General features: G+C 53.2%; 1 protein-coding gene and 1 long non-coding RNA gene across 5 annotated transcripts; one reads left to right on the top strand and one right to left on the bottom strand.

Moving 5' to 3' along the window:
* Nucleotides 1-120: 120 nt before the first annotated feature.
* ATP6V0E2 (ATPase H+ transporting V0 subunit e2) lies at nucleotides 121-16,710 on the bottom strand. Of its 3 annotated transcripts, none has more exons than XM_024929467.4 (4): nucleotides 14,508-16,710; nucleotides 11,410-11,457; nucleotides 8,296-8,364; nucleotides 121-7,844 (listed from the first exon to the last, which is right to left on the bottom strand). In XM_024929467.4, exons 1-4 carry the CDS (start codon nucleotides 14,756-14,758, stop codon nucleotides 7,502-7,504), a joined length of 711 nt encoding a protein of 236 aa, XP_024785235.1. In that variant the 5' UTR covers nucleotides 14,759-16,710; the 3' UTR covers nucleotides 121-7,501. The 3 variants fall into 3 exon arrangements, with proteins under 3 accessions (XP_024785235.1, XP_054971498.1, XP_003815831.1); XM_003815783.4 differs by having other exon boundaries at nucleotides 7,708-7,844; nucleotides 8,252-8,364; nucleotides 14,508-16,707; XM_055115523.1 differs by lacking the exons at nucleotides 11,410-11,457; nucleotides 14,508-16,710 and having other exon boundaries at nucleotides 6,493-7,844; nucleotides 8,252-8,370.
* Nucleotides 15,321-20,980, top strand: LOC134730724 (uncharacterized). Of its 2 annotated transcripts, none has more exons than XR_010112669.1 (2): nucleotides 15,321-15,453; nucleotides 18,820-20,980. It is a non-coding gene; the product is annotated as an uncharacterized LOC134730724 (long non-coding RNA). The 2 variants fall into 2 exon arrangements; XR_010112670.1 differs by having other exon boundaries at nucleotides 18,594-20,980.
* Nucleotides 20,981-21,118: the final 138 nt, after the last annotated feature.

Here is a 21,118-nt window from a genome sequence, read left to right as displayed (position 1 = left end):
CTCCAATTTTTTTCTAGTACATTTATAGTTTCTTTCCATTTTGTATTTGTTTTGCTGCTGGGACTCTGGACACTGTTCATTGCCCTACTCATCTCTTCCTTATGTATTTGGTTTGCTATGTTTATCATATTCTTTTTTTTTTTTTTTTTTTTTTTTTGAGTCAGTCTCGCTCTGTCGCCCAGGCCAGAATGCAGGAGCACAATCTCTGCTCACTGTAGCCTCAACCTCCTGGGCTCAAGTATTTCCCCTACCTCGCCTTCCTGAGTAGCTGGGACTACAGGCTCACACCTCTACACACACTCGACTATTTGTATTTTTAGTGGAGACAGGGTTTCACTATGACGCCCAGCCTGGTCTCGAACTCCTGGGCTCAAGGGATCCGCCCGCCTTGGCTTCCCAAAATGCTGGGATTACAGGTGTGAGAAACTGTGTCTGGCTGTTTATCATATTCTTAATTCCTGATTGTAAATTTATTTCTGGACTTATTTTCTCCCATTGAGTCGTCTGTGTGTTCATGTGCCAGCCCCACTGTTTGCATTTCTGTAGCCTTGCAAATGGTATCTTTATCTTAGACTTTTTAGTATCTGGAGTGCCAGTGTCCCTCTCAATGCTCTGCTTTTCCAGGAATATCTTGGTTATTTCTTACATGTTTGTTTTTCCCAGAGGGCTTTAGAAACAGCATGCCAATTCTAGTATCTGCTTCCTCCTCCCGTCCTCCAAAAGCATTTGTGTTTTTACTGAGAAGATGCTACATTTATACATTAAAGACATTCGACAGGAAACACAAAAATGCAGATACATAAGCAGGCCCCAGGTATTTTTCATAGTACTTATTTGTCAGGTCCTGTCTCACATATAAAAGCACACAGGGCACTTGCCACCTTCTCTTCCGCAAGGTGCATCAGTGTGGTGACCATGACAGGAACAGAAAAGGGGAAGGAAGCTGAGATCCTGGCAGAATAAAATGTGGCATGGAATTAAATAGTTAATATGTAAATATAATGAAATTAATAGCATTTATCGACCAGTTAAGCACTTTAGTCCATTATCTCAGTTCATATGCACAACTTCTATGAGGCAGGTGCTACTAATATTATCCTGATTCATCAATAAAAATGAAGCTCAGAAAGATTAAGTCACTTTCACTCAACTAATCATCATCAGAGCTGGAATTTTATCCAGTTGTAGACTCTGCACTCTCAACCTCCAAGCTGAGCTGAGCTGCTAAGTAAAGTTAAACTGCTTCTGGGAGTCTGGGGAGAGAGAAAAAAGAGAAATATGTTTGCTGAATCAATTGCTGCCGGCCAAGGGCCAGGCCTTTGCACCTGGCATCACAGCTGACTGAAGCTGCAGAATCCGCAGGAATGCAGAGCCTGGGGCTCCTGCTGTGTGGGACACAGAATGGGAAGATGAAGTCACCACCCCAGTGTGTCCCAGGTCTTTGTCAGAGGACGAAATGCTGACATTTCAGGAGGGAGGAAGACCCTTGCTGCTATCATGGCCCTTAATCCTGAGGTTAGGGAGCCAAGGCGGGGGTCCTGCAGGGGTCTGAGAATATCCATCCCAACCATGCCCGCCCACCCTGCTCAGGAAGCCGCCTGCAGGGAGAACACAAAGTTCCACTGGGCTCGGGGCAGTGCCGGAGCTCCCTGCCCCCGGCCTCCTGGGAAGCACCAGCTCGCAGAGGGACCAGCTCATGCTGGGATCAGTGCCCGCTCTGATACCTGGAAGTCCCTGGCAGCTTGGGGGCTTACTTCTTGCTGGGGTGTGGTCTCCTGGTCAGAAGCTCCAGTCCTGCTGGGGAAGCCAGCTGAAGGCACTCGGCTCCCCTCAGGGCCTCCCAGGCTCCTTTCCCGAGGGTCTGGGTTGATAACTAAGTTTGGAAATCCCTTGAGGGGTGGAGGTTCTAGGGCAGTGGTTTCAATGGTAGGGGTGTTTCCCTAAGGAACATTTCAAAATGGCTGGAGACATTTATAGTTGTCATGGCCAGGAGCAGGGAGAGGGGTTCTGCTAGCATCTGGTGGGTAAAGGGAGGGGGTGCTGCTAAGCATCATAGGATGCAAAGAACAGTGCCCTCCCTTGCTCCCCCTCCCCCACAAAAAAACCCAAAGAATTATCTAGCCCAAATTGTCAACAGTGTCAGGGCTTGGACATCCTGTCTTCGAGGGCTTCAGTTAGCACCAAAACCCTTGGGAGCTGGTTTAAAATGTGGAGTCTAGAATCCCCTAAACCCATAGGGTGCAGTGTGAGACCCAGGAACCTGCACTTTCAAGCATTCCAGATTATTCTGTTACAGGTAGACCATACTCCACATTGACAAGTAGCACTGCAGGCTGCACCCGGCGCATGATTCCCAAACTCTGGCCCTGTGTGGGTCTGCCTGTGGCAGAGGCAGCTGGAGAGCTGGCTAAAGCCCCAGCCTCCTTCATCCCTGGAGCTTCTCTTGTAAGAGACATGGCTTCCATCCCAGAATTCCATGGGTTGTTTTGTTTGGCTTAAGTGATTCCTTTTTTTTTTTAAGTTGACAAAAATTGCATACATGTAGGTATATACCATGTTTGGAAATGTGTATACATTGTGAAATGGCTAAATTGAGCTAATAACAAATGCATTACCTCACTTTTCATTTTGTGAAATCTACTCTCATCAATTTCCAGCATACAACACACTGTTGAGCACTTTGTCACCACGGGCTGCACACTAGGTCTCTTGGACTTATTCCTCTTGTCTAACTGAAATTCTCTATCTTTTGACTAATATTTCCCCAATGAGAGATTCGTATTTAGATTTGCTAACCCAGTATGTGGCCTAAATCCACACAGGACTCTGGTCATCTGCCCTCATCTTCCAGTGCTACAAGTCAAGCAAAACTGTGGTGCCTGCAAGCTGATTTCATTCCCGGAAGCCCAAAGCTTTACCAGCAGGTCACTTCCAGCACACAGATAAGGAGATTAGCCACGCCTCTCACTTCACCTCCAGCTCCTCACTGTTCCAGAATTACCAACTATCCTATTTCTGTTCAAAGCAGCCAAAATTAACTGAGGGCTGCTCTTTGAGGGCTTCTGCAGGGAGCGTGGACCCTATGGCCAGCAGGAGCAGCACCTCCCTCCCTCCACTAAAAACCTGTGGCATCCCTGTTACAGAATGGAATGTGCTAGATCTCTCAGGGATGTTGAGGTACGAAACAGTTCGGGAAGACAGAACCAGAAGACGGTTCGGGAAGCCTGGGATCAGAGTGGAGAACGACAGAGCTCTTCGGCATGGTCCTTTGGTTTCCGAAGCAGTGCCTGGCACCTCATGATGGCTCAATGCTCGTCATTCATTGCCACTATGAAATATTCCTGAAGGGCGTTTCCTCCAGGCTGTGGTATTGTCTGGAGAATTATCGTGGCTCCCTGCTCAAGCCTATGACTCTAGGGCCACCATCTCTGACCTCGGCACCATCCACCCCCAGCAATGCGCAGATTGGACAAGGGCTCGCTAGAGACTTCATCCTGCACACAGGCGCTGCCCTCTGTTGGCCATACTCTTTGTGTGCAGCTTAACTTTTCTTGGTTACCTTTACTTTTTTTTTCTCAGTGGCTTTGTCCTCTGTCTCAGCATGGCCTCCAAGGCCACTTCCTGCTCTGCCACTTGGTATGGTTCAGGGCTGCCCTGCTCTCAGTCACGGCCCATTTTTAGAGCTTTTTTGCATCGTGTAGGTTCATGAGCATCTGTGTCAGAGGCTGATATTTACTGATGTGCCTCCCACTCTGGGGATGGTGTTGGGGGCATGGGTGGGGTTTGAAACTGATAACTCTAACAGAAGTTGGGTACATAGTGACTGCGTCCAAACCCCTGCACCAAGAGACTGGACCAACCCTAGCATGGCTTCTGGCAGCCCAAAGCGGCATCCCTGGGACCACCTGGCCACCCTTTGAGTTCCTGTCTGAAAAAGCTCAAGGCCGTCAAAATCGTTTAGTGTTTGTTCCTACCAACACCTGACAACAGGCCTCTGACCACCCCCTCACTTTCTTAGAGCATTTACGTTAAAAACACTTAAGAGTCATACCGCCTTCCCTCGTCCCTTTGAGATGTACATGCGTGTGTGTCCAGGAGTGTCTTTCTCAAGAGCCTGAGAGCCAGTCCTTTGAAATGGCATCATCAGGAAGGATGGGGCCTGTCTCCCAGGCTCTGGGGGAGGCCAGAACCTAACTTCCATCACTGCCAGCTGGCACACACAGCTGGCCCGGCCACAATAACACAGACAGCCCTTTGTAATTTTTCACTCCCATGATTCCTGAGCCCTGGAATGCCCTTTCCCGACTCCTACGTTCTCCCATTAAACTGTCCAGTCCCCCTGCACAGATCTGAATGGAGCTCAGCTTCTCCCCTGTCAGTGGTTAATGAATAAGATCTGTTTTCGTAGCTTTAACTAAGGTCCAGCTTAGTTTATCTTTGACAGACCTACTTACCCTGCAGGTTCCCACCTCGGGCCTGGAGGGAAAGCCTCTGGGAGGAACACGGTCCTCACCAAAGGGTGGGAGACCAGATCGTGCCAGGGAGTGGAGCGGACATGAGCTCTGGGACCCTCTCCTCTCTCCCGAAATGGCTGCACAGGAAGGAAGGATGGAAGACGTGAGAAAGGCCACCCTGCCTGGGAAGGAGCTACCAGCCCTCAGCAGTCCAGAGGCTGCCCAGAGAGCAGGGAGCAGCTCTCCAGGACTCCACCTCCCAGGCCCAGAGGATGCCACCCAGGGGGCTCAGTGAGAATTCAGCCACAGCCACACACATCCCGGGAGAGTGTCTAAAGATGCCACCAATCCAATATCACAGAAGGCAAGAACCCAAAGAGCAGAAGCCGAGACAAGGAAGTAGCCATTTTGGATACATGCCCCCCACCCCAATCCTGGGCCAACGTGGATCTTCAGCATCCTGAACCTGAAGCCCCCATGGTGGGCCTGTGGCGGGCTGGGTGTGGCTTCAGAGATGCTGGGCCAAAGCAGATCTTCAGCATCCTGAACCTGAGGCCCCCATGGTGGGCCTGTGGCGGGCTGGGTGTGGCTTCAGAGGTGCAGCGGCAGGAACTGGCACAGTGGTTCCCCCAGGCCCAGGGCTGACCCACAGCGACATGGGAAAATGGGCCCAGTAGGTCCCTCCTTGTTTAGCTCCCTTTGGTCTTTCCAGGTCCAGCTTCACTGGGTCCACGGGGTCCCCATCCTGAGGTCACTGTGTTTCTCACCCCCCACCTGCCCACTCGCTCCCAGCCCACTGCAGTCTGACTTTACTGCCCATCACCAAAGATGCCAGCTGACCTTGACTTCTTGGGGGTAGAGGACAATGGGGGTCTGTGTTACCTCAACCACTCTCTCCTGTTGAACCTCTCATCCTCCTGAGTGACACTCACCTGGTTGTCTTCCGGCTACCTGCAACCTCCCGGCATCCTCCACAGGCCACCTTCACCCACCCACCCCGTGAACTCACACTCCTTGGGGTTCTCTCCTGGGTTTTTCTCACTCTGAACCCCCTGTGCAACCTGCACCCCTCAGGGATCACCGGTTATTTATGCCGATGGCTCCAACTCTGCCTCCTGCAGCCTCATCTTCCTCCTGACCATCCGCCCCCCCACCCAGCCAGCCACTACCTACACTTCCACCGGGTGCCCTGGACACACACGACTCACCAGGAAACAAAGGAGCACCTCAGCTCCCACAGCCACTCTCAGACCTGCCCCTGCTGCACTCCCCACCACGGGCAGCCTCGGTCTCTATGGGTCACAGCCAAGCAGCTCCCCCCTCGCTTCTCTGTCCTCACCACTTCCACCAGGGGCCCTAATAAAGATGTCAAACCAGCCTGCCGTCCACTGTGCAGCTTGTAGAGATAATGCTAGAAATCCAGTTGGCCATGTCACGGCCCTGCTTTAAATCCCTTTCACGGCTCCCATGGCCCTTGGGATCCATCCAAGCTCCTCAGCTGGCTTTCCGCCCTCAGTGCTCTGGTGCCTCCATTGTGCGTCTTCCAGTCCCGCCCCACCCTCCTGTCCCTCCAGGGAAGTTCTTTCAGCTCTGCCCTGGGCTACAGGCTGGGCTGGAGGGCTGGGCTCCCTCTGCCCACTTCCCCACTGGACCTGCAGCGAGACGTGCTGGCAGATCCCAGCCCTAGGCTATTTCATGAAGGAGGCTTTGAAGCCTCTGGCGACCTGCTTCACTGCAGGAGTCCTGCACTGTGTCCTCTGGGGCCCAGACGAGTGGTGCTCAAAGCTGCACTTGAACAAGTCCTCGGTCTTCCTGCCAGGCCTGGTTCTCCGCCGAATCCGGGCAGTCAGCAGGGGGCCGGATTTTCCTCCAGATCTCAGGAAAGTAGTCCTGGATATCTGTGTTCATAACTGCAGCTCCCAGAATCCTTCCCTGCTCCCCTCCCCAGACCCACCCACTGGAGAAACAAGAATCAGGTGGGCGGGGCAGGGGACCTGCACACAGGCAGAGGCCAGGGCTTTGTCACCAAACAGTAATCTTTTCATCACCATTATTTATTATATATGAACCAGGTTTTCAGCACAAGTCACACTCAACACCCTTACCCAACAGGAGGGGCGACGGAGGCTCAGAGAGGGAGTGTAGGGGGAGGATGTCAATGGGAGACCCCAGCCTGAGCCCTGAGCAGCTGGCCAGCCAGGAACTGGCATGTGAGTGAGAGGCATCCTATTCTCCTGCTGCTCCAAAGACAATGCCCGCTGAACAGGATGGCAGGCCACATCAGCAGTCCATACAGAAGTGAGGCTGTCGTTTCTTCCCCTGGAGCACCAGTGAGGACAGGCCCCAGCTGGGAGCCAGGCAAGGTGGGTGAGCTCTGTGCTAACCACACTGGGAGCTCGGGTAAGCGTGAGGGCAAGGCTGGAGAGGTCCGGGACCCCTGCGTGTTGCTTCCCACTCCTGCCAGGCTGGCACGCCCCCATTCTTCACCATCCCTAGCACAGAGCCCAGGGCCAGGGGGCAGAGGGCGGGGCTGCCTCAGGAGCAGGGCTGGCCCGTCCCATAGCGCCACTCACATTGCCCCTTCCCCTCTCTCATCCCAGCTCTGGTCACTTAGATGCTGCCATGAGAGGCTCTGAAATCCACCCCCACTGCAGCCAAAGGCCCAAGTCAGAGCCAAACCTGCACTGTGCTCGGACTGACAGGCTGGGGTCGGGGGAGGGAAGACATCCACTGAGGGAGGTCCAGGTGGCAAGAGGCGGAACAGGATACTCTGAGGAGACACAGCAAAGGGTGCCAACATCTAGGACCATCTGGACCCACATGACTATGTTGCTTTTTGTGTGTGAATGTTTCTCTGCTTCAACATTTTCAGAAATTTCACATCTAGACGTGTCAGAAAATTAACAATTCCATGCCAGAGAAAAGGCCTTGCCTATAACCCAATAGAGGCCCCCCAGTTCCCAGCAGGATGGTGGCAGAGCTGCTGACTGGGCACCGACTCCCCCGCCTGGGCCGGAGCACCCTCTCCATGAGGACACGTGTCCTCCTCAGGATGGGCTGAGTCCTGGCATCTGCCCCGTCTGTAAAGGGAAAGACTCCACCCATACCAGCTCCCCAGCAGCATCTCCTTGGGAAAGAGGGCAAACTCCAGAGCAGTGTGGGTATTGGAGCAGGACATCCCCTCGGCCGCTGCTGTGCCCAGGGCTCCCCAGGGCCCGGGCTGGCTGGGAAGACTGGGAAGACTTCCAGGAACCAGGCAGGCCCTGCGGGTCCGGGTCTCTGGGTGCCAGCAGGAGGGAGCTGGTGACCAGACATAGTTGTGTGGGGGAGGGTCCGGACGAAGGGGTTGTCAGGGACAGCGGAGCCACAGTCATTCCGAGAGCTGGGCACCTGAAAAGCACATCACATGGAAGGGTCCCGGCCTTGCAGTGGAGACTCCACTGCCCCCAACCCTCCCTGGAAAGCCCCCTCACCCCTGCCCAGATAGTCCTCAGCTTACCCTTTCCCTCCCTCCGTCCAGGTTAGGGCCCAGGTTAGGGTCTTGCCTTGGGGTGAAGCGCTGTGAGGATGGGGGAGGGGGGTGCTGGGAGCATGGTTCCCATTTCATCCCTGGCGGCCAACACAGGCCAGGCAGGAAGGGAGTTGATGTTCAGTCCCCTCCCCACCTTTTCTTTTCATGAAATAAATAGATGCCTGAATCCCAACAAGAACTCTAACCACAGCCTTGTCTTTCCCCTCTTCCCCACCCACACCCCTCGCCCACACGGTACCTGCCCCACCCCTCGCCCACATGGTACCTGGGTCGGGGGCGGCGGGTCACTCCCACAGGAAGCGCACGTACCAGATGGTCTCATTCTTCAGCTGGGGCCCGAACAGGGGGTTCAGCTGCGCCAGGATGGCGATGAGCCAGCTGCCAGGGACAGCAAAGCATGGTGAGCCTGGCACAGGAGGGTCCTCCCACACCCAGGGGAGGCCTCGGTCATATTATTTTGGATGCGGCCAACCCAGCAGATGGCAGGGCCTGTGTTCCCAGGGTGAAGAAGGGCCCAGGGAGCCATCCACACTCCGGCAGGCACATGGGGTTGGTATGGCACTTCTGGGTTTGGTTTTGGTTTCATTTGATGTTCGGTAGATCTGCAGGATCCCCGAGTTGGGGCTGAACCTGGGGTTAGGGAAGAGGGGAGGCAGCCTCAGGGGCGCTTTGGGAGTGACTCCCAGCTGTGCCCTCACACACCTCTGTCCAGGCTCCCCAGGCTCCATGCACCAGGGAGCGAACAGGGCAGGCCTGGCGGGCAGCACGTCAGAATCACCTCCTCTTATGAGAGAAGGAACTACCCCAAGACGTGAGGAGCTGACGGGTCAGGGGCCTCCTGTTCAGGCTGCTGCCAGGCCAGCTCTGTTCTTCAGGCCAGAAAACCCTCAGGGACCTGCCCCACCTGTCATCACTGCTGGGCGTGTGGGTGGCTGTCTGGCCCCATCATTCATGACAAAGCTCCCAACTTCATTTGCCACAGTAGTTAGTAGGTCCCCACGCTCTGCCAGTGCCTGACCTGGAAGGGCCGCCCACGACCACCTCCACACTGCTTTGTCTGTTTCTGCAGGAAGGATCGGTATTTTTCCTCTTTGAATCCCTCACAGTAGGTAGGAGGACCTAACGCCCAGGAAGCCATCAGAAATTGTTACCTCCTTTACATCAGCATTCTCTCCGAGTTTATGTTTTGTAAATATAATTTCTAGGCGTAACATTTTCTTAGAATGACCCCACCTTTCTACCTGTATGCATCCAATTTGCAGTGTGTTTTCTGTTTCCCGTATGTTGATTCAGTTGGTATTTGGGATTACCCCACATCTTGTGTAGGCCCCGTCTCCCCCACCCTCCCAGCCACCAAACACAAGCCCCTCTGAGGCCCTGCCATGGGCAGATGAGGATCTTTTGTCAAGCCCTGAAGGACCTAGAAATAGCATTAGAGAAAGGACCTCAGAGATGCTCTGTCCAGGAAGAATTTTGAAAAAAAAAAAGTGGGTTTAAGTTAAACCATGTGTTAATAGTCATCATTATTTCTAACAAGTTTAGTTTTTGTCAGTAGGAGGGCTTATACATTTCTGGGTGCAGTGGCGTGTACCTGTAATCCTAGCTACTCAGGAGGCTGAGGTGGAAGGATCACTTAAGCCAAGGAGTTCAAGCACAGCCTTGGCAACATGGCAAGACCCTGTCCTACAGAAAATTTAAAAATCAGCCAGGCATGGTGGCACATGCCTGTGGTCAAAGCTAGGCTGAGGTGGGAGGATGGCTTGAGCCCAGAAGGTTGAGGCTGCAGTGAGCTATGATCCCACCACTGCACTCTAGCCTGGGCAACAGAGTAAGACCCTGTCAATTATCTAATTAGTTAACAGCCGGGTGCAGTGGTGTGCACCTGTCATCCCAGCTCCTTGGGGAGGCTGAGGCAGAAGGATCATTTGAGCCCAGGAGTTTGAGACCATACTGGCCTGGTCTCAAGACCAGGGGTCTTGACAAGACCCCATTTCAATCAATCAATCAATAAAACATAAGGTAAATTAAGAGAATTGGTTAATAGGAATAAAGAATCCATGACCTAATCAGATAAAACAATTTTAACTATGATAACATCAAATCTGAAATCAATGAAGTAAATTTTTTGAAAGTGGGTTTTGTCCTATGTATTTTGAAAAATTTGGCAACCCTGGAAAATATTCCAGTTGTTTCAAAAGAATCTGTTACCTCTTAAAGAATGAGCATCTCATCACTTTACCTGTCCTGTTTTGATTATTCTGAATTAAGAACACCCAACGATGCCAAGCTTAACCCATAAAAATAATGTACAAGACATAGGAAGATGGGAAACCCAACAGCCTTAATGCAGCTTGATTAACCATGAGACAGGCCTCCCAACAAACTAGAACTTGAACTTATCTCTTGGTTGGCAGCCAGGATCATCTAAACATGGAGCAATGTAACCGCAGGATTGGGATGGATGCGGGGGCAGGGTCTTTTTCTTTTTCCTTTTAAAAAATTTTTTTAATAAAGAGGGATTGGCTATTGTGAATGGCAGTTTTAGCAAGAGACTAAACAATAGACACTGAGGATCTGCAAACTGATTTCCTCACACTCTCCAGGTATTCAAGTCCCTTGGAATGTTCTTCTATATCCCCAGGGTACCTATCCCAAGTTTGATGACTTACTCTCACCTAGTGGTTCTTTTTTTAGAGTCGGATTTTCACTCTGTTGCCCAGGCTGGAGTGCAGTGGTAAGATCTTGGCTCACCGCAACCTCCGTCTCCCGGGTTCAAGCGATTCTCCTGCCTCAGCCTCCTGAGTAGCTGGGACTACAGGCATGCGCCACCAGGCCTGGCTAATTTTTGTATTTCTAGTAGAGACGGAGTTTCACTATGTTGGCCAGACTGGTCTCGAACTCCTGACCTCGTGATCCACCCGCCTCAGCCTCCCAAAGTGCTGGGATTACAGGCGTGAGCCGCCACGTCTGGCCTCTCACCTAGTGGTTCTAAGATGGCTGCATTCCAGTCACCTGGGGGCATTCATGAACAACAGGAATTCCCAAGTGCAGATCTCGAGAGTTGTAATTTCATGGGTGTAGGGTGCAGCCTGAAAACTGTGTTTGAACAATCACTCCAGGTGACCCAGTCAGGCACAGACAGCACTGAGGTGGCCTGCCTCCTTCCTTGCCCAGGTGAGAAAACTACAGCCCATGGGGGCCAGAACTCTGGGGACAGAGCCAGATCCAGAGCCCAGGGTTCATGACTTCTGGCCCATTGCTCTCTTTCCCATTCCACACCACCTCCACTCCTGTCGTTTTATAGGTTCAGCCTTTCAAGAGGCATTTACTACCAGGACAGAAGGAAGAGCAGGCTAGGGTGAGGAGGAAAGGAGGGAGGACAAAGGAACTGGCTGACTTTGAGCTGGGGAGAGTAGTACTTACAAGAGGTAACAGCAGACGGCGGTGGCGACCAGCATGGTGATGATCACTCTGCAGCAGAAGAGGACACAGGTCAGGACAAATGCAGCCAGCACCTCACAAGGCCTGGCCAGGACCAGAGCAAGAAGAGCTCCTGGTGTGAGCTCTTTTCCATTGGCCTTCCTGATGCCTCCTGGACACAGGAGGCTGAGTTCTACTCAGGGTAAGAATAGCAAGGCAGAAAATAAAAACTGAAAGTGTCACCTCACAGAGAGGCCAACCTTGACCACATCCAAGTTGCCTTAAGAATCCTTCCCTTCAAGTGAGGAGCCCCTCTGCCTGGCCAGCCGCCCCGTCCGGGAGGGAGGTGGGGGGGTTAGCCCCCCGCCTGGCCAGCCGCCCCGTCCGGGAGGTGAGGGGCGCCTCTGCCCGGCCGCCCCTACTGGGAAGTGAGGAGCCCCTCTGCCCGGCCAGCCGCCCTGTCTGGGAGGGAGGTGGGGGGGTCAGCCCCCCGCCCGGCCAGCCGCCCCGTCCGGGAGGGAGGTGGGGGGGTCAGCCCCCCGCCCGGCCAGCCGCCCTGTCCGGGAGGGAGGTGGGGGGGTCAGCCCCCCGTCCGGCCAGCCGCCCCGTCCGGGAGGGAGGTGTGGGGTCAGCCCCCCGCCCGGCCAGCCGCCCCGTCCGGGAGGGAGGTGGGGGGGTCAGCCCCCCGCCCGGCCAGCCGCCCCGTCCGGGAGGGAGGTGGGGGGATCAGCCCCCCGCCCGGCCAGCCGCCCTGTCCGGGAGGTGAGGGGCGCCTCTGCCTGGCCGCCCCTACCGGGAAGTGAGGAGCCCCTCTGCCCGGCCAGCCACCCCGTCCGGGAGGGAGGTGGGGGGGGTCAGCCCCCCGCCCGGCCAGCCGCCCCGTCCGGGAGGTGAGGGGCGCTTCTGCCCGGCCGCCCCTACTGGGAAGTGAGGAGCCCCTCTGCCCGGCCACCACCCCGTCTGGGAGGTGTACTCAACAGCTCATTGAGAACGGGCCATGAAGACAATGGCGGTTTTGTGGAATAGAAAGGGGGGAAAGGTGGGGAAAAGATTGAGAAATCGGATGGTTGCCGTGTCTGTGTAGAAAGAGGTAGACATGGGAGACTTTTCATTTTGTTCTGTACTAAGAAAAATTCTTCTGCCTTGGGATCCTGTTGATCTGTGACCTTACCCCCAACCCTGTGCTCTCTGAAACATGTGCTGTATCCACTCAGGGTTGAATGGATTAAGGGCGGTGCAAGATGTGCTTTGTTAAACAGATGCTTGAAGGCAGCATGTTCGTTAAGAGTCATCACCACTCCCTAATCTCAAGTACCCAGGGACACAAACACTGCGGAAGGCCACAGGGTCCTCTGCCTAGGAAAACCAGAGAACTTTGTTCACTTGTTTATCTGCTGACCTTCCCTCCACTATTGTCCTGTGACCCTGCCAAATCCCCCTCTGCGAGAAACACCCAAGAATGATCAATAAAAAAGAAAAAAAAAAAAAATTAAAAAAAAAAAAAAAAAAAAAGAAATCAGACTTGCTACTGCCTAGCTCTGAAATCATAGACCTAAGTGCAGGAAGGACTTTAGAGATCATGTAGCATAACTCTCCCACTTAAAAAAATTGTAGAATTCAGCACACATTTAAAATGTCCTTTACCTTTGGTTATACCCCTTATGTTGATGCCTGTTTTATTTGATATTAACATAAACACTCTAGCTTTCTTATGGTTACAGGTTTCATGATATATCTTTTTCCATCTTTTTCATTTTAATCTCTATGTACCTTTATATTTTAAATGCACCAATTTTAGAGAACTTATAGATGAGTTCTGCTTTTTAATTCAGTCTGATAATCTCTGCCTTGTAATTAATCGTGTTAATTTACATAAACTTCATGTAATTATTTAAAAAAAAAAAAAAAAGAATCCTTCCCTTCATTTCCCTTCTCTACCACCCAATATTGCTCCATCTTAATGCAGACGTGTTGTGGAAAGGCACTGCACAGAGCTGCATTTGTGGCAACCCAACAGGGAGTGGTCTGTAGAATTCAAAATTCATGGAGCAAGGGGAAGGAAAACAATAGGCTAGAAGACAGGGCAAGAAGCAGGCAGACTGTGAGCCAGTTCTGAGGCCCAGTGAGTTGTTACAAAGAGAACAGGGACTAGCCACTTTGTGTGTACTCAAAGAAGACCAGAGACAGAAGCTGCAAGTGCAGCAAAAGAAATTTCAGTCAAACTGAAGCAAGAACTCACCAAGATTAGCAGGAGACGCAAGACACGAAAATGGTTTACAAAGTGAAGCTATGGGATCCCAAACCCTGCCTCTTTAAGAACAAAGGCAGCACTCACATGTCCAAACGGCCTTTGGGCAAAGCTAACTCTAATCCAAACGAGGCCCTTGATCTTTGATCTAAAGCACTGCAAGCTGGTGCTGGACACAGGAGCACTCGATCCCTTTTTCAACATTACTAAGCAGGTTGTGCCAGTCCTGGCTGGGCACTGAGTAGACAATGGTGAACTGGACAAACTCCAGCCTCTGGGAACATGCAGTCAAGGGAAGGGTGCTTTGTAACTGAAGATAATATGAAGCAGAAACTGGTGAATGGCGCAGCAATCTGCTAGAGGACCTTCGAAAAATAACGCCAGCTAAGCTTATCCCATACCTACAAAGTGTCACGCACTGGTAGGTGTTTTAAATGCGTTACCGCAGGTCATCCTCACAGCAGCCTTTTAAGGCAGGAGTCGACATTATCTCCATTTTACCCATGAAGAAACTGAGACTTGATATTGGCTCTAGGTCACACAGCTAGCAAGGAGTGGAGAAACTGCGTCAGTGCCCACTTGTGCCCTTTACTGGCTGCAGGAGGGGTGACAGACATCTCCAATGTCACTCTCCTCTTTACCTTCTGGATATGCCCTCTCGCCCCACCTCCTGCCTGTTCCCGGCTGTCAGAGACCCAGGTGCAGAGAGACCTCAGAGGTGGCGTCCGGGGCCCTGGCGTCCCTCCTGCGGACGCTCGCTGCAGAGCAGGAAGCCGCTGCCCCGGGGCGGAGGGGCGAGCCGGGCCAGGGGGCCGGGGTGGAGAGGTCTGCAGGGCCTGCGCGCTTTCCTTACCCGCGGTTGGGTCCCTTCGGCACGAACCAGGGCCCGGCGATGCCGACGAGGCCCCAGAACGTGGTGAAGATGATGACCGGGAGGGCGAATGAGTGCGCCGTCATGGCCGGGCGCAGGATGCCCAGGCGGGATGCAGGGCCGAGCAGCGGGCGCTGCAGGTGCGCGGGTCCCCAGCCGGGCAGCGCGCTGAGCATGCGCAACAGGAGTCGAGCACCCGAAGCGATCAGCCGGGCCGGGCCGCGCACGCGCATCTCCTGATCCAGCCCGCCGCGCTGTCACTCAGGACCTGCCTAGGAGCCCACTCGCTGATTGGCTGAGCAGGGCCGCGGACAGAGAGAAATGCCGAGGAATAGGGGCGCGGCCGCCCGGTTTCGGCGATGGGTTATAGGGTCCGCGTCACCCCGCGCCCGCACAGCCAACGTCACGCCGCATTCTTATTTCCAAAGACCCCTGGAGCTTGGGGTCCCACCCCAGCGGTCTTTCGGGGCGTCCCCTGCCCTTCACGCGCCGCGCCGGCTCGGCCCGAAGCGCCCTGCGGACCCGCAGCCTGGGCCGCCCCGAACCTGACGGCCCCGCGGGGGTCGGACGCGGGAGGAACGGCCTCGTTTTCAGAGACGCAGCGGCAGGGCGGTCCCCGCTGTCCCTCTGGCCGGGTCCTCAGCACGCGTTCTCCTCACTCCCAGGACTAGCCGAGCGGCGGGCGCGGACCGGGGCCTGGGGTCGGAGGCGGCGCAGCCAGAAAGGCCCCAGCGGCGCTGAGACGTTTGGGGGAAGGCGGGGGCTTCGCGTTTCGATGGCGGGAAGCGGAATGAGGTTGGACCGGCCGGGCCGGCGTTCAGGGACCCGGCGGGAGGAGGAGGGCTGGCGTCCTCGCGGTCATCCATCTGCAGCGAACCAGGCAGAGGCTTTGGGATTAGATCCTTGACTCCTTGCGTCAGTAGTTAAGGTTTGTTTAAATATAAAATGGGATGGCCCTTCTTACAAGGTTGCTGAAGGATTAAATGAATAGGCATGTGGAAAGCACCTAGCATAATAAGGCTCGGTAGTTTCTTCCATCAGGGCTGGAAGAGACCACGGAGCCTGCTTTCCTCCTTCGGCGTTTGGATCTCACATATCCCTTCTTCTCTGGCGATCAAAAATCCCTATCTTCTGTAGAGATCCCTTTTACAGATCAGTGGCCTCCAGGCGGTATCTCTAGCAACAAGTGCTACCCCAAGCAGCCGGCCACACATATTCCCTGGCTTCATGACATAGGGAGGCGCAGTCCCCACGTGATGCAGAAGGGAAATGTGCCTGTCCTTGCACTGACCCCGTCAGCCATGTGTGCTCCTGGCTGTTTTCTGAAATCAAGAACCAGTTACATCCGCCCTTCTCCGTTCTCTAGTTGAAACCTCCCTATCCATCCTTCCAACATTCATGTAAGTTGGAGGTGGGCGTGGGATGACACCAAACTGTTAGGTATAAAATACCATCCTAGCCTCCGAGGGGTTTCTAAAGTAGTTGAGGAGTGATATATTCTGGTAAAATCATAATGCTGGACAGCGCAGTTCTAAGAGCCCTGTGATCAAAGTAGCCAAATGCCCATTATGAGAATTCAGAGGGTGGAGAAATCCAGGAAGACTCCCTGGAGGAGGTGAGATTTTAGCTGGATTGTAAACAATGGTTATTTTTCTCATCCAGAGTGTGTACATTGTTGAGAACACTGGCCTAGGATAAGGGTGCACTTGGCATCCAGGAGATAGAGTTAAGAGTATGTCCATACAGGCCTTCAAAAAATCACCACGAGGGCTGTGCGCAGTGGCTCACACCTGTAATCCCAGCACTATGGGAGGCAGAGGTGGGCGGATCACGAGGTCAGGAGATCGAGACCATCCTGGCTAACACGGTGAAACCCCGTCTCTACTAAAAATATAAAAAAATTAGCTGGGCATGGTGGCGAGCACCTGTAGTCCTAGCTACTTTGGAGGCTGAAAGGAGAATGGCGTGAACCCGGGAGGCAGAGCTTGCACTTGCAGTGAGCCGAGATTGTGCCCCTGCACTCCAGCCTGGGGGACAGAGTGAGACTCCGTCTCAAAAAAAAAAAAAAAAAAAAAAAATCACCACGAAAGTTCTATAGCTCAAAAAAGACGGACTTTTTGAATTTTGTTCTGGAAAAAAAAAATCCTCTGTAGAAAATGACAGCTGTAAAGTGAAATGTATTTCCTTCTTTGCCTCTGCTCCTTTGTCTTGGCTTTGGCCAGAACCAAAAACATTGCTGAGTCTGAGCAGCCACTCATATTAGCAGCCTGCAGCTCTTACTCTTTTCCTTTAATGTCTTTGATGTTTCATTTCTGACCTAATTTGCATGTGATTGCCTGTGTCATTTGTTTGGCACCTTTGTGATGGTCTGAGGTCCATGAAGGGATTAAAACCAGGAACTGGCTCCTTCTCCAACCACTAAAGCCTCATCTGGGCCCACAAGCCCTGGCTGTTCCCGGGAGCGTGACTGGAAGATGTGAGCAGCTTTGTGCTGGAGCCCCATTTCCATGGGTAAACTGTTCACCTGATCAAACAGCTCCCCAGAGTTCCACAGTACCACATATTTATTTTCTAGAACTTTGTTTTTAGCTGAAAGGGATCTTAGAGGCTAAGGCAATCCTATCACTTTACAGGTGATAAAACTGAGGCCCAGAGAAGTGAAGTAACTTGCCTAGGCCCACACAGCTCATCAGTAAAAGAGCCAGAACACATGGCCGAGACTTCTTCCTAATCCAGCGTCTCCTCCACACTCCCAGCTCACCCCTAGGGTTTGTGCCCAGGCTGAGGACACTATTTTCAGAGGCACTAATGTGAGGCAAAGGGCATGTTACCAGACACAGCCCCGCCTACCCCAGTCCCCTGAGGTGGAGCTGTGCATTCCGCTGGCTTCACGGTTCCCCTCTGCCCTGGTGGCTTCTGGTTGGTATTGGCGCCACCGACTGCTCTGCCACGGCTCCTCAGTGAGTGCTTTGGGTGTGATTGACAAGTTTCCATGACATCTCCCAGGGAGTGGGGTCCTGATGTTGGTGACATCTCTATCGTTCATCTTTTCATGGGGCTGATGAATTCCTAGAAAGGGTAGAAGGAGAAGGAGCCACTGAAAGAGGCTCTTTAAAACTTCCCTGAGTGTCCCCCAGTGCAAATGAACAGGAGCCCCAGGACACTTGAAGGCCCTAGGAAATCACACCTCAGAGCCACAGATGCATCCTAATGCTCTCTGCAGACGGGGCACGTGTCGGAGGTGAGGACAACAGCTCCAGATGTCTCTGTCTTTGCAAATAAGGCCTGTGACATTTAATGATGTAACCACCTACCTTCCACCCATTGTTCTGGTGGCCATGAGTAGAAGGAATTATACCAGGATGTGATAAGAAGGAATTAGGAGCTGGGAGTCTTGCTGGGTGAGGACCTTGGCCCCTTGCTTGCTTGCCATCTAATAGGGGCACTCCTGGCCTGTGGGGTCAGGGAGAACTAGACCCAGAGCATGGTTGTCTCTGTGACTAGTTGAGCCTGTTTCTCCTTCAAGGGCCCTGGCAGTGGGAAAACATATTATGACAATTGCACTGTTTTATCAGCCCTTGGCACTCCTGAAGTTGCCCTGAAATAAACATCCCTACCTGTATGCCAGGCCCTGCCTGTTTCTGGAGCTCTCTTAGGTTTACAACCTACCCCCGCTGTCCCAAATTGATAGGGTGAGCCCAGGGCATTAAATGGGTGGTGCAAGTCAGGCTTCAGGACTGACACGGGTCTATGTGCGCTCAGTGTGGGTTGAGGGGCACTGGGCTGTCTTTCTCCCTACGGTGCATGCTGCTGCCAAACCAGAGATCACTTGTAGACTTGAAAGGGAACATGAGCTTTGGGTGAAGGATTCCCAGCCCCCAACAGAGGCCAAAAAGCTACCACCCAGCCAGGTAAGCCTTGATGTAACATCTCTTGCACAAAGATCACCATGTTCATCGAGCCTTTAGTGCCTCCTGGGCTCTGATCAACCCACGAATCAGTATCTCCGCAGCACTTCCTGTGGTTTGGATTCACGTATTTTACTTCTGTTTCCTGCCTTTATGATAGGAGTTTGGGTAACCTGTGAGAAACACAGCCACAGTATAAACCTCTTGAGACAAGCTACACTGATGGGACAATCAGGGTGAGGGCAATCCGGCGCCGTGGCTATGTCAGCTCATGCGTGCTCTTTCAGGAGGACATGTCTCACAGACACAGATCTTCAGCTCTGACATGCTCGATCTCACAAGCCCTTTTCTGAAACCTCCATCATGTGCTTTCTGATTCTCTACAGGCAGAAGGAAAATAAAGTATGCATTTTATGATACGACTCAGCTTGGAGGGATGAAGTAGAAGGTCCTCACTGCACCTCATGGCAGGCTGCTGACGGCAGATATTTAACCGGGCTCACTGAACTGGGCAGTCAGGGAAGGGTCGGCTCCTGCTCTGTCCAGCTGTCTTCATAAGGGACTCTGTGACACTTTTTATAAAAATGACTTTGATTTCTGCATAAGAAGGCTTCCCAAGCTTGCTGTCTAGCAGTGGCTGCTACAGGGAATTATTCACATGGCAGCAAGAGAGCCCTGGCTCCCTGGACCAGGACATTCCCTTTGTGTGTGTTGGAATGAGAGCAGAAGGAGTGCTGGTCAGAAGCCCCTCCCCAGGGCTCTGGGACTTCAGTGTTCTCAGACGAACTGGGCCACTCCTCTGAGCTGGGATGCTGACCCACACTTGTCCCCGGCTCTGGCATCCACAGGACACTGCCTTATCCGTCATCTCGCTGGGGCTGGGGGCTGGAGGCTGAGCAGGTCACACTGAACAAAAGAAGTGTGTCCCCATCACTAGGCTAACATCTGAGTTTCTTCCACAGAATTTGGTAACACAGTCAGAAACGAGACTGAAGATGATTCTGGAGGCAACTGGGAACCCCCCAGAACGATTCTGCAGGCTTCTGGGAAGCTGAAAAACCCCAAGGCCAGACTGGCCTCAGAATGCCCGAGTCCTTTTGATTCCACTGGAAAAGCCATCCATCTGTGCCAAGTGTGTGGAGAGCTTCAAGAGCCATACAGCCCTGGCCACCGTGAGCACAGCCACGTGGGGGAGTAGTCCTGAAAGTGTCCTGGTGTGGCAAAGGCTTTCCACTAAGTGGACCTCAGATGGCACAGGAAGACCCTCCTGGGGATGTGGGAGGACACTGCCTAGTGGGTGAGGGGCCGCTCTTTCAGGTGTGCACACTAAATGCAGAGACAGCTTCTCCTGGCTGCCAAGAAGCCTGTGCATGACCCAGGACCACAAAACACTTGCAAACTGTCACTGCCCAGAGGCCCTGTGCCTGTCTGGAGTGTGCCCAGTGTGTCTGCGCCCCACAGCTTGTCCTGGCCCGCCAGCAGAGCCGCAGCACTGCAGGGCCCTTCTGTTGTGAGTGCCAGGGCCCTTGCTGGCTGCCTGAGCAAGGCAAAAGGTTCAAAATAGGAAGTCTCTGGGCAGCTATTCCCAGGTGCAGAGGGGAGCAGCGGCCACACAGGTGCCAGTGTGGCAGGAGCTGCAGTCAGAGGCAGCATCTCAAGAGCCCTGGGAGCAGGGGCCAGCCACGTGAAGCCCACGAGTGTCGCTGGCACAGGGAAGGGACACGAGGATCACACTGACCCAAGAGAAGGCCCACAGTGAGCAGGCCCCACCGAAGCATCCCCAGCAACAGGGACTGAGGCATCTGAGGCAGCCAGCCCACTCGGAAAGGCCTGCTGACTGCACTCCGGATGTCAAGAGCACCCTTGGGAAAAAGAAAGGCAGGAGTGCAGCACCTTCTAGAGCCTCAGCTCACTTCTCTCCTTCTAGCTCCAGCCGGAGTGATGGAAGAGGCTGCGCTGGGAGCTGCCTCCCTGGGAGCCTGCCCTGCCCAGCCTGAGAGTGGAGGCTACCAGCATCACGCTTCCCCTAGTGAAATCCATCTGTCCTGAAGGGAACCCTGGGAAGGGGTCAAGGAAACCCTGTTCACCCCCACCACGGGGTCAGTTCTTCACCAAAGGGAGGCCGCACGGATTCCCAGTCGCAAACCCAAAGCCTTGCTGCCTTTGCCTCTGCTTCCATAGTTGTTTCAATGTCTTTTTTAAAAATCACATACACTCGAGTAAGACTGAGTCTCCTCACCGAAGAGATCTGGCTGTATCCCAAGTCTCTGAAACATTTGCTCCAGTCCCGTGGGAGCGTGCCGTCCCGAGGATGTGGAGCCGCAAGGGCTCGCCAGAGGGATCTCAGGAGCTAGGCCTCAAGGAGCGCTGTTGAGTGACAGGTCTGATACAGTAGCTTTTACTATTGGTGGAAATCGATGTTTTTTCCTTGAAAGTCTACCTTTCTAAGTTCAGTAAACCAAATTAGATCATGTATGTGAAAGCACTTTGTAAACTATGCAGTACTCCAGAAAAGGCAGCCAAGCCCTTAATTATAACTCACCAAACAGCCAAGTCTCATCTCTATCTTCTAACTGGCAAAAATGATTGAGCTCACTTTGAAGGACTAGAGAGGAAAGAAACTGAAAGACAAAAATCAGGTGAATACACAGGCACTTCCCCTGCCCACCTCTGTTCCTGGCCCTG

The sequence above is a fragment of the Pan paniscus genome, chromosome 6 (assembly GCF_029289425.2).
Source record: "Pan paniscus chromosome 6, NHGRI_mPanPan1-v2.0_pri, whole genome shotgun sequence".
Lineage (NCBI taxonomy): Eukaryota > Metazoa > Chordata > Mammalia > Primates > Hominidae > Pan > Pan paniscus.
This window is presented reverse-complemented; position numbering and strand designations above follow the sequence as displayed.